Source organism: Kwoniella newhampshirensis, chromosome 2 (genome assembly GCF_039105145.1).
Source record: "Kwoniella newhampshirensis strain CBS 13917 chromosome 2, whole genome shotgun sequence".
Lineage (NCBI taxonomy): Eukaryota > Fungi > Basidiomycota > Tremellomycetes > Tremellales > Cryptococcaceae > Kwoniella > Kwoniella newhampshirensis.
In genome coordinates this window covers 470,373-485,710 of record NC_089956.1, presented here as the reverse complement: position 1 = coordinate 485,710, position 15,338 = coordinate 470,373, and the positions used below count along the sequence as shown (strand labels likewise).

The 15,338-nt window shown below is 50.5% G+C and overlaps 5 protein-coding genes and 1 non-coding gene across 6 annotated transcripts; 2 read left to right on the top strand and 4 right to left on the bottom strand.

Moving 5' to 3' along the window:
- Window positions 1-15: 15 nt before the first annotated feature.
- IAR55_000891 (uncharacterized protein) lies at window positions 16-2,442 on the bottom strand (the record flags this gene model as incomplete). Its single annotated transcript, XM_066944022.1, has 13 exons — window positions 16-117; window positions 206-305; window positions 356-426; window positions 506-579; window positions 629-818; window positions 882-939; window positions 995-1,470; window positions 1,534-1,664; window positions 1,731-1,787; window positions 1,837-1,853; window positions 1,922-1,928; window positions 1,989-2,204; window positions 2,346-2,442. 13 exons carry the CDS (start codon window positions 2,440-2,442, stop codon window positions 16-18), a joined length of 1,596 nt encoding a protein of 531 aa, XP_066805223.1.
- Window positions 2,443-2,764: 322 nt separating this feature from the next.
- Window positions 2,765-4,494, bottom strand: IAR55_000890 (farnesyl-diphosphate farnesyltransferase; the record flags this gene model as incomplete). The annotated part of the gene is made up of 5 exons (XM_066944021.1): window positions 2,765-3,133; window positions 3,195-3,320; window positions 3,376-3,958; window positions 4,025-4,233; window positions 4,309-4,494. The coding sequence occupies 5 exons, from the start codon at window positions 4,492-4,494 to the stop codon at window positions 2,765-2,767; spliced, it is 1,473 nt and encodes a 490-aa protein (XP_066805222.1).
- A 518-nt stretch (window positions 4,495-5,012) lies between these two features.
- Window positions 5,013-5,112, bottom strand: IAR55_000889. Its single transcript has one exon. It is a non-coding gene; the product is annotated as a tRNA-Trp (tRNA).
- Window positions 5,113-5,522: 410 nt separating this feature from the next.
- IAR55_000888 (uncharacterized protein) lies at window positions 5,523-7,192 on the top strand (the record flags this gene model as incomplete). Its single annotated transcript, XM_066944020.1, has 6 exons — window positions 5,523-6,039; window positions 6,099-6,193; window positions 6,254-6,402; window positions 6,455-6,584; window positions 6,645-6,992; window positions 7,052-7,192. The coding sequence occupies 6 exons, from the start codon at window positions 5,523-5,525 to the stop codon at window positions 7,190-7,192; spliced, it is 1,380 nt and encodes a 459-aa protein (XP_066805221.1).
- Window positions 7,193-7,285: 93 nt separating this feature from the next.
- Window positions 7,286-8,065, bottom strand: IAR55_000887 (uncharacterized protein; the record flags this gene model as incomplete). Its single annotated transcript, XM_066944019.1, has 4 exons — window positions 7,286-7,487; window positions 7,558-7,645; window positions 7,709-7,897; window positions 7,960-8,065. The coding sequence occupies 4 exons, from the start codon at window positions 8,063-8,065 to the stop codon at window positions 7,286-7,288; spliced, it is 585 nt and encodes a 194-aa protein (XP_066805220.1).
- Window positions 8,066-8,764: 699 nt separating this feature from the next.
- On the top strand, window positions 8,765-14,895 carry IAR55_000886 (uncharacterized protein; the record flags this gene model as incomplete). Its single annotated transcript, XM_066944018.1, has 6 exons — window positions 8,765-9,688; window positions 9,737-10,518; window positions 10,570-10,884; window positions 10,939-13,651; window positions 13,717-14,747; window positions 14,829-14,895. 6 exons carry the CDS (start codon window positions 8,765-8,767, stop codon window positions 14,893-14,895), a joined length of 5,832 nt encoding a protein of 1,943 aa, XP_066805219.1.
- Window positions 14,896-15,338: the final 443 nt, after the last annotated feature.

Here is a 15,338-nt window from a genome sequence, read left to right as displayed (position 1 = left end):
CGATAGCGGAGGCTTTCATTCGAGTATGCCCTGACACGCTCCTTCTACGTCTGCGATCTCTTTTGGAGCGTTGGCCGATAAAACCATTGGGCCGTCGCTCGTGAAGGCTACTTCGTCCTGATAAACAGTACATTTCAGCCAATAAGCATCTAGCGTCTCGTGCACCGCTTGGCCACATGTATGCATCGAACGTGCTTCGACTCACCTCTATCCGTATTCCGAGGCCGTGGAAAGCTGTAGGGAATCGATTGTCAAAAGGAACGTACACGCCGGGCTCTATCGAGATGACATTTCCCTCGACCAGACTGCGTGTGTTTATTTAGTACTGTCAACGATTGACGACGCCTGAGCTCACGTCGCGCTGCGATCTCTTGTCGGACAGTCGTGTAAGTCTGATCCCAAATGATGTGAGAGGAAGTGTGGGTACTATGGTCAGGTCAGCATTCTCGTCCCAACTTGAAAGCATCGATTCGTGCTCTGTGCAAGACAGGGGCGCATATCTCACCAGTGTCCTCTCCACATCACCAACCGTCAATTTGAAGCCAATCTGTCTCAGCTCTTCCAACAGCAGACTACAACCTACTCCCCTTTTAGCTTCTGCTTCCATAATCGTCTTGAGAAGACTCACTGCTTCGATGCAGTTCACTCAGCGTTACCGAGTCTTCCACTCTACATCTCCGTATACATTCCTTCTGCGCATTCAGAACTGCCTCGTATAGATCTCTCTGAGGAGCGGTGAATTTCCCTGAGACTGGGAAGGTGCGTGTGATATCCGACGTGTACATGTTATACTCACATCCTGCGTCAATGAGGACAAGCTGGCGTTGTCGAGTGTAAGCTTCACGGTGCCAAACGAGACGTGGAGCGATGGATTCACTTACGTCGTCTTTATCTAAAGTACAGTCGTTCCTAGTATAGTGGATTACTAATGCGTTCGCACTGATCAACAATCTGTCAGCCAAAGCCATCCATTCTCCGCATCGAGCGGACTCACCCGGATGCGACGACCGGCACATAAGCCTGTCTCTCACTACCCATCATGTTACATTCAAATTCGAAGATGGCTTCCAGCTCTCTTTCTCGGGCTCCGGCTTTGGCATTGGCAGCTCTCATGACCTTTGTATGGGCTGCGCTACTGATCTGAGCAGCCCGTTTCATCATCTTGATCTCGATCGCCGACTTGACCATACGTATCTGCTGAAGAGGCTTTTCCAGGGGCAGTGCCAGGTCCGAAGTCAATGCTGCAGCGAGGAGGAGATGCGGAGGATCTGAAGGATTCAATTCGGTGGAAAATGACGAAGGGGAGAAGAGCTTCAGGAGAGAGGAACGACGACGTGGTGATGGTGGGTGGAACGGTTGAGAAGAAGCCGACGGAGAGGGTTTGGGTGGTAACGAGGCGTAGAGACGCTGATCTGACGAAATCGATAGGAGAGACGGTAGCATGATTGATAAGGACGTGTTGGGGTATGCCTGGTGAATGTGTCGAAGATCTCATTAGTACCCAACCCATCCAATACTATGTGATTCTTTCACCTCATCAGCACCAAATATGGAAGTCGCTCCTTCCACACCACATCGCTCTCCCTCCCAGAGTGTCTCGTGCGCATCTTTCGGAGGAACGAACAGACTGTACTTGTAGCCTCGCGGTGACGACGGTTGTGACTCTGCGAGTGGATATGTCAGACGAGCTGTATGGTGCGCTAAATATGAGGTCGTTCAGCTTCATATACCTAGAACAAGGGTTGCGTCCGGCTCATGGAAACCAGTGAGGTAGTAAAAGTCGGTCGCTGGCCGAATTGTCAGCAAACAAGCAACGATCATACTGTTCAAACCCACCTTGTCTGAAACGATAGCTAGCCATGTATGTAATCAGCATGGTATTTGCACTGTTTAGATATCCATACTCGACACGCAGACTCACAATATACCTACGAACGCCCTTTCGTCAGCTCGCATAACATATAAATAGCTGACATGGTGTTACTCACTTTGTGACATCAATCTGACCGTTCCACCCATACAAATGACTCTAGCGCCTTCTCCCAGACTCTCCATGAGCTTCTTTCTCCGTTGTTCATACTCTTCAGCAGGGACCCCAGGTGTCAGTTCCCCTGGTTTGAGAAGATGAGGATGGGTCGAAGGGTGAGGTTGTCCGTATTTGGGCGGTTTGGCGATGGATGAGGCAGAGGCGTAGTTTCTTCTCCCTACGAATGACTCTTTCGGTCAGTATGCCACTGATATTGAACCGCTTGCTAGCTCAACTCTGCTGGTGACGAACGAGCTCTTGAGGGGATGCAAGCAGGGCAATGACCAATGAACCTAGGGTGAGCAGGATGGCTGCTTACCTGACTGTATGCTCTGTCTCGCACATGATCGCGTCAGCGTGGCCGGTCTGGTAGCGCCTGCCCTTCTGAGTGCCGATCGTAGTACACATCCTGTCATGTTGCCAGTAACTCTGTGTATGATCAGTGAATACAAGTAGTCTTGTCAACAGCTTAAATAGCGATGACAACCAAGTCCAGCGACCAACTTTTTCGGAAACGGTCGGACCTTGCCGCACATGTGATTTTAGCATGACGATATTATTTTGACGAGGGCTCCGCCTCTGACAGTTGTTATGGCGAGACTGTCCACAGGAGGACTGTTACCCAGGGTATACATCTGATCACACATTTTGTATCTTTCACATACACCATAGACGTATTTTCCCGCACCGGTCAAACAGACAGTCCACCAAGCGGTTTGATCACCTCGCCCAATCCAATTAATCTGAGTACTTCAAGATGATCCACACGATGATACTTCCCAGTCCTCCCATCAAAGCCAACATGCCGACGACAACACTGATGATCATCAACCATGGTGTTGCTTGATCCGCTTCTGCTTGCGCAGCCCATCTCGCCTTCTCTTCCTCGGTACCAACCCTCTCCTTGATGAGACCCTGAGCCCTAAGCTCAGCCAACATCTTCTCTTGACGTGCCTTCTTAGCAGCCTCCTGAGCTTCGAGCGCAATGCGCGAGAACAGAGCTGCTCGAGCATCGTTGGTCGTCGGGTCGATAGAGCTCGCCATTTGACCGGATGCTCCAGCGATTTGGATGAAGGACGGATAATGGTGCTCGGTCCATTGTTCGATCTGACGATATGACTTGTCAGCCCACAGACTCATAATCAGTGACTAGACTAGAACGACTCACCTTGCCGCAAGCAATGCTGAGCTTGAGAAGATTCGGATCGTCCTTGTGGACTTTGGCGTGGATCATCCTAGCAAACTCCCGGAAGATGTATGAGACATCTCGAGGGTTTGTTGATCGCATAATAAGCTGAAGATCTTGTCAGCAAGGATCAAAACCAGTTTGCACGCAAGGAGCAACCCACTCGAACCATCTCTCCTCTCCTGATCTTCACATTACCTTTCAACATCTTGGGGTTCATGAAAGTTCTCTCCAAAGTCGCGATAGCCATAACTGCGGGGATCGACACAAAGTTGAACACGCTCTGACTCTTCAGCAGCGTCATGTAGTCCAAAGCGTCTGTAGCATGCCTTAGCGCATCCAGGACCATCTCACTCGAGGCCCACAATGCCTCCTTCTCCCTCGCCGGATCGATCAATTCCTTCATCGAGTTGAAGCCATGCTTGGCCCAAATGGCTCTGGGCCAGAAACCTCGGCCCTCGAGCACATCCTCGTGAAGGTCTCGGAAAATGTTTGTCTTCTGAAGAAGCAGACCCATAGAGTTTGATAGAGTGAGTTGATCCGCAATGAACGCTCGCTCCTTGCCGGACGCGGCGAAAATACCAGAAAGACCCTCTCCCACGAGACCGGCAACGTAATGGCAGTACAGGTCGTAATCAGCGATGCTGTTGACCTCGGCGACGGGTTGTTCGGGTGTCGCGAGGGCTGCAAAGTCCGCCATACCGGCACCCATCTTCTTGCAAATATCGGCAATAACAGCTTGATATCTGTCAAAGGTCATTACAGATGAGTATGTCAAGTTCGTCTGCTGTATTGGAGCGGACTCTACGCACTTGGGATCGAGTTGCGCAAACTCTGCCTGGATATTGTCAAACTCATCCAATACTATCCTGTCTCTCTCCTTCGACTCGGTGAATGTCCATCCAGGTTCGTAGAGTTTGGTGTGAAGGGCTCTGAGAAGAGGAAGTTTGGTGGAGTTGGGGATAGTCATATCATCTTCCACTGTGTCCAACGCCCTCAAGACGAGGTAGAAAATGCAAACCTATCTCAATAAGAGCTGTCAGCGTCCTGATTCAACCGGGCGGCATTTTGAGAGACTCAGACAAGCGATACGTACGGTCCTAGCAAGATCTCCTTCGAGCTCTTTGACTACTCTGGCGAAACTTCGACTCGTCAGATCCAGGTACTTCCAACATTTCTGCATGGTTGGTCGATTGTAGAACGTGGTAGGCAATTCTGTTACATCCGTGATGTCTCTGGTGTCTCGCCAGATCGCAAAGTTGATAAGAGCACGAAGCTCCATCTGTAAGGGGGACCATTCCATGTCAGCGTTATCGAAGGGATGTGAATGCTGTTTGCGCTTGGCAGCTGCAAGGAGCGACGTGACTGACCGGATGGACAACGGCTGCGATGTCGAAGGATCAGCACGACGCGACGCTCATGTCAAGACAGGTTGAGAGCTCACCCATCACTAGATGATTTATGACGCCCATCGTGTTTGAATGTGGTGCTAGAGGGGAAGTTCAAGAAGAGGTTCGAGGCTGAGGTGACTGTCGCGCAATGAAATCGTCGGTGCGAGAATGATTATCGGAGAGTCACGAAGATGCTGAACGACGGTATGCGGAGCTTTCCAGCTTCACGTTTTGACAAACAGATTAGGCGCGAAGAAGAGTGATGCAAGTGAATGTTGATCGAGTTCAAGACTTGGCCGAATGAAATGATGAGACGAGAGCATTGCTGACACAGGGTAACAAAACGCGAAAGGTAAGGATATACTTCCGCTGTGCATATGGGGGGAAGTGCAAAAAGATGGCAAAAAAGTGAAGCTGACAGGAATCGAACCTGCGACCGATGGATGGCAACGAACGATCAACAGAACAAACATTGGAATCCATCACTCTACCAATTGAGCTACAGCTCCGGCGATTTTTTAGAACAGGTCCAGAAACCGATGTTGAGTTTGGCTTCTCATACATGTATATATAAAGCATTCGTGACTATGGCATGCACCATCTGATGATTCCCGTCTTTCATTCAGAGTATAATAGCACACAATAGGGCAGAGAAGGCGGCGGTGAACCGTGCTGCAGGGCCATATAAGCTGTACATACTGATTGTGCGGGATGAAGGGGCAAAATTTAGTTAAAGTCGGTCGTATGGAGGAGAAAAGGAAGGAGACAGCTTGGAATGCCACATTTACCGCGTCTCCACGGATATACTTCCGTCTGATTTGTTACTCTGCTTGACTTAATCCTGTTCTCGACTTCAACTCAACAAGACATTCATACATCATAAGCTGATCACCGCGATACGTCAGCGTCGAACTACGAAATGTCTGCCTCTCCGCCGCCCGAGGCCGCACCGGCTCCTGCCCAGGCAGAGCTCTACAACCAGGTGTTTGGAGGAGAGGGATCCGACATTTCTGACGATTCTGGGGATGAAGACGGTCAAAGACGTCCGCGTGGTCGACTCGCGTTCCCAAAACGACCGGCAGCGGAAGGCGACGACGACGGAGAGACAGCGCCAGCACTCGCTATTCAAGATGATGTGGATGTCGACGTAGATGACGAAAAGGATGAGGACGAGGACGAACAATATGTTCCTGCTACGGCGACGTCTTCAGCCAAAATCCCCAAATTCAAGAGGACCAAGAGACATAGTGGGGACGAGGACGACGCGGACGAGGACGATGAGGAGGATGTCGAAGAGGACGAGGAAGAGAGGCGAAGGCAAAGAAAAAAGAAGAAGCAAAGGGCTGAAGCTAGCAGAAAGAGGAGGGACAGATCAGAGGGAGACATTGACGTTGATGAGGACGAAGAGGCTGCCCCAATAATCGACGCCGAAACCCGTGAGCATCTGTAAATTATCGCAATTCGAGTCTTGTGCTTACGAGCTAGCTACTTTCAGAACGTCGACTGGAAATCGAACAGAGAATAGATGCAATTGGCAAGAAGGCGAAAGTTGTTCGAAGAAAGAAGAAGGGTGGCGAAGACGACGGCGATGTGAGTGACTTTGTAATCTGGCTAAGCTCGAGCATATGAGCTGACGTGGGCCGTCATCAGATTGTCGATTCATATCATGATGAAGTGTGTGCACGACTCAGGGACAGAATGATAGCGGCTGCGGACAAAGACGAGGCATCAAACAGATCAAAATTGCCTGGTACGGCGAAGTTGGCCATGTTGGACGAAGTAATGGGCGTTCTCAGAAAGTGAGTGCAGGCAAATCTTCTGCGGACGCTACGCTGACAGGTCACTGTCCAGTACTACGCTCTGGCAGTCCATCGTCGACAATGGTGTGCTCGAAGCAGTAAAAAGATGGTTGGAGCCGCTGCCAGATCGAAGTCTACCCAGTGTGGGTATCCAGAAGGCAATCTTTGAGGTGCTTCCGAAGGTCAGTTTCCTTCCAAGAACTGTAGACCGTCAAGTCGGATTCTGACATATCCGCTTGTAGATGGATTTGGATACTACCACACTCAAGGAATGTCGCCTCGGCCCCATCGTCCTTTTCTACACCAAAACCAAACGAGTCACCCCTGCTATCAACCGGCAGGCCGATGCTCTCGTTCAATCGTGGTCAAGACCTATCATCAAGCGTCCAGCGAATTTCCGCTCCAAATTCGTTGGGTCGCAAAACGAAGTCGAGTCTCAGCCTCATAGTCAAGGTGAAAGTCAATCGCGCGGGGGTGGTTACAATCAAAGCCAGGGTGACGATGCTGCACCAAGAAAGAAGAGGTTCGACATTCAGAAGGCACTGGAGGAGAACGCTACTAGGAAGGGAGCTAGGTTACAGATTGTCAAGGTGAGTCTTCTTGTACCAAAGAGTGATACTGCACGAAGCTCAACCTTTTCATCTCGTAGGACATCCAATACACTGTTGCTCCTGAATCGAGGACACAGCATCTCGCGGAAGAAATGCAACACGTTTCGAGAATCCAGCTGGATAACAAGAAGTTTAACAAGTTCGCGAGACAGATGAAGGGAGGAAGGGGAGGTCGATAGGTCTGACGGCAGGACGCCAAGGACCCAATATCCATCGTGGTGTTGTAGCATGCATTATATGAAAACGACCAGACCCCATTTCCTCATACCCCATCAGCTACCGACGCTGACAGGAGCATAACCAACTGCAGTATTACCACGCATCTCTCCTCCACCACCTCCCCAGCCTAAGCCACCGTCTCGACGTCTTGGGAAAAGTGAAGCAGAGTACGGGTGCAGCGGTGCGGGTAAAAGCGCTTCACTCCATTCGCGAAGGTCTTGAGGTCGTCCTCTGGTTTCGATAGCTTTTCGCAATCTATGAACAGAAAGATGACGATTAGCGAGCACATCATCGACTCTGATCCGCGAACCGCTACAGGGCGTACCTTGATCTAATAGCAGCATACAGCAATAGACCGAAGACGATCAGCAGGAAGAAGGTTACGATCAACTGGTCTCTTGGTGAATCGCGTTCTATTAATCACAGTCTGTCAGCTCAAACGGACCTCAATTACTGCGAGAGGCCACGCAACTCACTGAAACATCTCGCTTCGACATCACCCTCTGTCCCAGTGCCCACATCCGCATCAAGTTCTGGCACCTCAGCACCTTTACATATCGATAATTTTTGATCGAGACAGAATTGTCGAGTGCACGACAGACATGGTTTGGCAGGGTTATCAGGCCGATAGAGTGGTATTATCGTTGAATTCGTGAAACAAATGCCTAGAACGTTGTCATGACGTGAGCTTGGCCTTCCAGGTCTTGAGGCAGTACTCGATACTGACATTTGCAGTACGACAGACCGGGGTCGTTGAAGAGAGCGGTCGTAGGAGTCGCGAGGAAAAGAAGCGCGAGCGTAAAGATTGACGCGATGACTGCGACTTTCGGCATGATGTAGAATGGTTCACCCTGCCTGAAAGACTGTCCCATGCAGTATGTGCAGTGGTATGTGCAGTGGGTAGACAGTCTGATCGAGTCTGAGAAGATCACCTGTGAAGCGTGTTCATATAGTCAATTGGCGAACAGTCTTTTGCAACGACAACGGCGTCGGGTTATTACCCGTCCACACGGGTTTAGCCGCAAGAGCGAACAGAAGGATTATCATTGTAACTTGGATGTACGACTCATCAACCCAAATATCGTTCGAATCTTTCTTCCAGTGACCAATCTACTTCTGCTGGTAGCATCTCCTCAGAAGTACCATATACCACTCCCCTTCGTCGACAACCCCTCAAGTGTAGTCCCTCTCAGTACATCACATCGAGCCCGCTCACTCCTTCAACACAAATTGGTATAATGTCGAAATGATGACGCTGTTGCTGCCCCGATAAAGTGGATTTCTCGCAAAGGTGTCCGGTCAGTCCTCTCTCTGGATCGTCCTTTCTTCGTATCGTCCGCTCAGATCGTCCCTCTTCATCGCTTCATTGCCTTATAGAATGCCTCATGAAAGTTTTCCATCACTGACCATGCCTTCCTTCTTTGCAACAGGCAGTCATTCCCCGGCCCTCAGCTGTTCATTCGACATTCCTACCATAGATCACCAAAAGTGCACCTTTTACAACGTCTGTAACGCCTACATACCCATACCTCATGCCCGACTACCATAGATTATCAGCAGACCGCCCGGGTCCCCAACATGCTCTGTCAAGCTCAAGCTTGGGGGCCAGTAGCAGTGGGTCTGGGACCGCCCCTCCTCCTCGACTCTTCTCCCGGAGAGCTTGGGGTTTAGGCAGAGCCAGTGCGACGACCAAAACTTCTACAGGACAGGAAGAATACACACCGTCATCCTCAAGTGCCAACACACCCAGCGCAACCGCTTCTTTACCTCCTCCGAAACACCAAGGATCCGCAGATGACTACGCTTCAGGATCCACTACAAAACCACCAACGCCCACATTCCATCTTGAAGAAGCTATCCACCTCATGGATCCAGAAGGGTCGACATTTACTTCAGTCTCAGGGCCGGAGTTGGTCGAATATGTCAAAGCGACGGCTGTCTTCGTCGCAAATGTCGCTGATGGGCCAGTTGATGTTTTCTCCACCTCTGAAGGACGGGAAGCTAAGGATCAAGCAGAAATTGCATCGGCAATCTCGCCGGACAACATCAGAACGTTATACGACCGAGCTATGACTTTTGCAGAGCCTAAGACTGACGTCCCTCTGCGCATCGCTGGACTACGTCTCCTAAGCTCGCTCATCACCCTTTCTCCCCCCGCCCAATATATGCTGGAGCAGCCGAAAACTATCCTACCCGAATACATAACGGTGCGCTCGCTGTACGCTCTGATCATTGCCTCAAGCGATGGAGTCCCGTCGGAGATCAGTCCGGAACTCCTCACCATGCAGGTTGCTACACTGAGCTCTTTGACGAAAGGAGGGACCAGGGTTGAGGGTTTGGTCGGTGTTGTGGGCTGGCTCATGAGGATGTTGGATGAATCGAAAGCTGGCTGGGTCAGATGGTGCCAATCTAGTGGCCCAGGACCAGCTGATATGACAGCAAAAACCAACACAAGAGTCAGTGCGAACAAGAAGGTTGTCAAGCCTAGCTTACAGTTTCAACAGTTGCAGCCTTTTGAGCTTATCGTACCACCCACACCGCTGGATGCCGCCTCATCAATCATCGACTTGCTTCATGCCATCGTTCAGCACTCCATTGAGTTGTTCGACCCTGCGTTCGACGTACCTCGGCTATTTCAGCCCATCTTCTCCTTCGTCTCCCGGGGTATCGTGGCATCATCCGTCGCCATCCCAGAGCTTGCAGGTCTAAATATAAGTCCGGGCCGTCGAGACTCCCTGCCTATGGTGTCAATGAATCCTTCTCTCCCTAATGCGTCCACGACTGGACCGATTCCGGAGTCAAACCTTCGTCGAGCGGTCTCATCGTCCAGACCTCGCAAAGACACCATTACGTCAAGCTTCAGCACCCCTTCCTCGTCAAGAATAGTCCGCCACTCCGCTTTCACTTCGCCTCAATCTTCGGGTTCGGCAATGCAATCGCCCTCGCCCCAGTTTGCATCCCCACCCGTACCTAAATGGCTCCATATTCTGCCATCAGCGTGTTCGTTCTTGGAGATTTTCGTTTACAACACCGTTCTCCCGCAGGACCTGTTCATTGACCTCATGCGCTTTGCCTGTATTTGTGTGGTATGTGATGACGAAGCAGCGACGGACACAGGACAGATACCAGTACACAAATTGTTGGCGACCCTGTTTAGATCGAATAATGGGAGGAGAGGAGAACATGCGCTGCGGCTAATCATGGAACAGCAGTTGACCGAGAGCTTCCGTAAGACTTACGAAGGTTTGATGGATGTGGACTGCAAAGTCGTACAAGGAGCGGTGTAGTAAGTTGCACTTGCTGGGTTTTTGGATACATGCTAATGTCCTGGCTTTAGCGTTGCCCGCAGCCTGCTTCTCCATCTAGACGACCCATCTCCTGTCCCTAATAGCCTGCCTTCTACCGAACTCTCTTTTTTGACTCCTTCCCTGATCGCTGCACTTTCGACTTCTCGGTTCGTTGACCCAGAGAAGCGAATAGAGCGAACCCGCTGGCAGCCTGTCGACTATGCTGTTCTGACCCTCTTGCAAGATCATCTGCATCGTATGGAGCTTAGTGGAGGCAATGAGGCAGTAAAGGGGGACATCTGGAACGAGGGCCAATCAGCGTGCGAGATACTAAATGCATTGCTCCCAGTCGCGTTGCCAAACTTGTGGGTCAACTTCCCTCTAGCGTACTGGCCATCTGCTGATAAAGGAACATTCAGGACTACAGGTTACTCCCTACATATCGCTGAAGAGCAGACGGCCTTTGCGTCGGTATTCGACGCTGTGGCCCATCAGCTGCCAAACGCCATAGAAGTGCTGCATCCTTCTGCTTCTTCTTCTGCTCCTTTTTATCATCCGAAATACATCGACTTACTCTTTCACTTTGGTGATCATCTTAGAGAGAATGACGCAGCGGTAATTCTGAACTACTATCAGCGCGAAGGACTTTGTCTGCCGATGACGGAAGGTTGGATTGAGAACATTTGGAAGCTAATCGACCTGTTCTATCTGTCCACTTTATCACTGCCGGAAGCAAAGCAAAATTTCGCATCGATGCTCTTCGACAACATCTACACGACAACCGAAGACATGCCCGAATCACGAACTCTGGTTGTTTCACAAGTTCTGGTCCCGTTCTTGGACAAGACTCTGATCAAACAGACCGGTGACTGGTTCCGTCAGGGAGCATTAGCCGTGATGGTCAGAGCTGCGGTGTCGGAGACCATGGAGAGAGACCAAGAAAGGCGAAGCGCGCGGGCGTTGAAAGGTAATGAGGAAGTGGAAGAGGAAGACGCATCAGCTCTACCGAGTCAGGAGGTCAAAGATGCGGCAACGGGTGGCAATTTCCACGCCATCAGAAATCTGATAATTTCACTAGCGTCGACGGCGTGGTGCAAGGACGAGGTCTCTTCTGCATCACGATCGGACACGAAACAATCAGGATCCGCGACAGGAAAAGACTCAACTGCATCTAATCCGTCCACTCTCAAGGGACTGATGAATGTTCTTTCCCCTCCCTCAAAGTCCAAAGAGCTCCCTACTGTGGTATCATCGATCGCAAGCTTGGACGAACCGACGCCTCGTCCGGTACAACCGCAACAACCGAACCATTCTGCATGCCATTCGCTAGAAGCAGTTACAGCCCTAATCACCATATTCAACAGTCTTTCTTTCTCCCCACCACATTCATTCTCATCGACCACGAAGGCTGCTCGAACACCAGTGTCTTCGAGGTGCATTATGATCTATCGAGATCTGCTTGGGTTGCTGTATCCCTTTGCAGAACATTCCGGCGATGAAACACCGACCTCCAGCATTGCTGCTTTACCTGCTCGTTGCCCGCGAGCGAGGGTGTGCATCCTCCAATGGCTCATGCGTCTGCGAGCAGATCCAAGGCATCGGATATATCTTCGAACAAACATCGACACTGCAATCAAACCATACGCCGAAACCTTATTCCGAACGAGGGAAGCTGTAGATGCTCAACGAGCTCGTACCTTGGTGGATGCGGAAGAAGCGAGAGCTCGGGCCAAGACTCGACAGACAGGGGTTTCCCCTCGCGAGACGATAAGAGAGAGGGGATCCGCTTCTACCCGCAGTCGAAGTCGATCGAGACCTCCTGCTGAATCTGCATCTGACACTTTCAATCCGCTTTGGTCCGTCCCTGAACAGCTTACCTTCAAATTGCCGACAGACACTTTGCCCAGTGAGGGCTTGTTGACGTACGATCCCAACCATCCCTCATTGAGGGTGAAGGATGCGCCGCCAGTAGAGGGTGTCTGGCTGCCGGTATCCGAGTATATTCGAGCGCTAAACGGCATACTCCGTTACGAGCAGAATTGGGAGCTTGTATCCTATGTTCTATGCTACCTGCCCCTTCAACTCAGCAACAAGCTGTTCTTCCGAGGCGGCCGAGCGACGAAAGAAGTCAAGGCACTACTCAAAGTTCTTATCGATACTATACCTCAAGACAACCGAATTGAACGTCGATGCAGATTCAACATGTATGTCAAGCGCCCGAACGTCAATGCTGCGGTGTATCAATCATTATCCATCCTCATCAGTTACCGAGATGTCCTCGACCGGGACGAATGCGACGATCTCATATCAGCATTCGAGATGTGTTTGGAATCGAATACTGTTGTGGCGAAGCCCTGTATACAAGCTCTGACATTGTGCATCTTCGAAATGGAGTCACACATCGGCAAGAGATTGTTGTCCATCATCGACAAATTACGCGGTATCAATTTTACTTCGGGAATAGCCGTACATCTACTGGAATTTCTCTTGGCGCTCGGACAGAATGGTAATCTCTTCCGGAACTTCACGGACGCGCATTACAAGGACGTCTTTACGCTTGTCGTCGACTACATAGCCGAACATAACGCCCGCTCCGACGAATCGCCTGACCTAAAGGCCGCCGCTGCGAGGGAGAACTATACTTTGTCGCAACATGTCATCGGTCTCGCATATCATGCAATCTACGTATGGTTCATGGCACTCAAGCTGGCATTGCGGCCGGATCTCGTCAAGCATATCATCATCAAACTGTTACAGAGTCGATCAAAGCGAGTAACGATTGACGAGATGGCGGAGGTGTGTTTCGACTGGTTGGCGCGATATACATACGGGAACGCTGATCCCAAGCCATCCACGTCGTTCTTGGCCGAAATGGTGATGCAAGATCCGAGAGAGGACGATCCCCCAAAATCGCAAAGCTGGCTATTGGGAGGAGCGATTTTGACAATCCGTTCCCATCCAAGAAGTGGATGGGCTACAATCACATCGACAAGACCTACTGGTGCAACCGAGATTATTGCCAAGCTTGAAAACGTGCCGTTATTGGACTTGGGAGAGGCAAATGCGGATTTGACATCCCTTCCTGCAGTGTTGATGGCGAACAGGAATAGTATTATGTCAGGGGACTCATCCGTCAGTTGCCATTTTCCAAATTAGCCTGAACGCTTCGGGGCTGGAACTTATCCATTTTTGTACAGAAAATTCAAGACCTTGTGAAACAGAAATCAACTGTTCCTCCGCAAGAAGAATTCGATCAGACCTCTCAGCACGGCTACATCTGGAGTGGCGCCACTCCTTCTCAACGTCGAAAAGACGTGGCTATTGACCCTGCCTATCTCGCTGTCGAACTGCTCTCATCCTACCCGAATGCAAGTCTCGAAGTTCCACGAGGCCGTCTGATTCCAAGAGAAGAGAAGTATCTCCGTGCGTTAAGAAACATCGAGATGACGCCGGTCATCGACACTGCCAAGTTGGGCGTGCTCTACGTCGGACCTGGGCAGACCACGGAGACCGAGATTCTGAGTAACATCGACGGATCTTCGCTGTACCTCGATTTCCTGTCTGGGTTAGGGCGGCTGATCCGACTGAAAGGCCAGGTCGACGTGTTCGTAGGGGGATTGAATCGAGAGGATGATTCTGATGGAGAATATGCCTACGCCTGGTGGGATGATTTGGCTCAAACGATTTTTCATACAGCAACGATGATGCCGAATGCTGCTTCCGATCCGACGTTTTCAAAGAAGAAGCGGTTGATCGGCAACGATTACGTCAAGATCGTCTACAACGATTCAGGACAGGAATTCGCTTTCGACACTCTCAAGACAGCGTTTAATTTTATCAACGTCGTCATCTCGCCCCATACAACACCAGAATCCCACGGACCAGCTCCAGTGCCCGCTTCCGCGCCGAGCGGTCCAGCCAACACAGCATCCTCGACCACAACAGGCTTTCCGGTTGCAGGGGCGGACACATGGGCGGTATGGGGACGAGACGACTATTTTAAAGTGGTGGTCCAGCGTGCTCCTGGTATACCTGATTTCTCGCCTGTGGGAGAACACAAGATTGTCTCAAGAGAAACTCTTCCAGTCTTTATCAGACATGTGGCTCATCTGGCGAATGATATGGCGGCGAGATACACGCATATTCGGGATGCCAGAGAACCGAGCGAGGCGGAATACATCACTAGTTGGAGAAGTCGTTTGAGGGCAATGACAAGGTTGAGAGCGACGTGAGTGTCTTTCTCATAATGTTCAGTGATTGCCGCAAACGAGAATCGCTGATCTGGTGGTCTCTGTTCTTTTGGGTTTAGATTGCCTCCAATTGAGAAAGTTGATCCAAACGATGAAGCCAAACGAGAAGAATTGTTGCGAGAGTGAGTAATGCATGTGGATAAGTGTTCCGACAATCAGACTGACCTGTGCACTTGGTTCACAGCTTTACAAGAGTTTTCTCGTATCGTCCCACAACAGAGGCGGCGAATCAGTAGTGATCTGACCCATTTGCTTCCCGCGACAGCATGGCAAGAGAAGCGCAAAGCAGTGACGGCAAGATATCGTCAGAAGTGTATGTGGTAGCGAGATAGTGGAGTCACATTTGAGGAGAAGCAATCAACTCAAAGTATATAAATGTGTCAGATGGGATGAGGTGGGAGCGGAGTTGTCAATTGCGACATACAGAAGAAGTCACAAAAAGGTCGTAGTTAGCAGTCGTAGTCGGAGAATGTATTCCGTAATATTAAAGTAACTTAAGTCTTTGTACGATGTGGCAGTACACTGCAGTACTAGTAATTGTACTGAACGGTCCCACGAAAGTTGTGCAT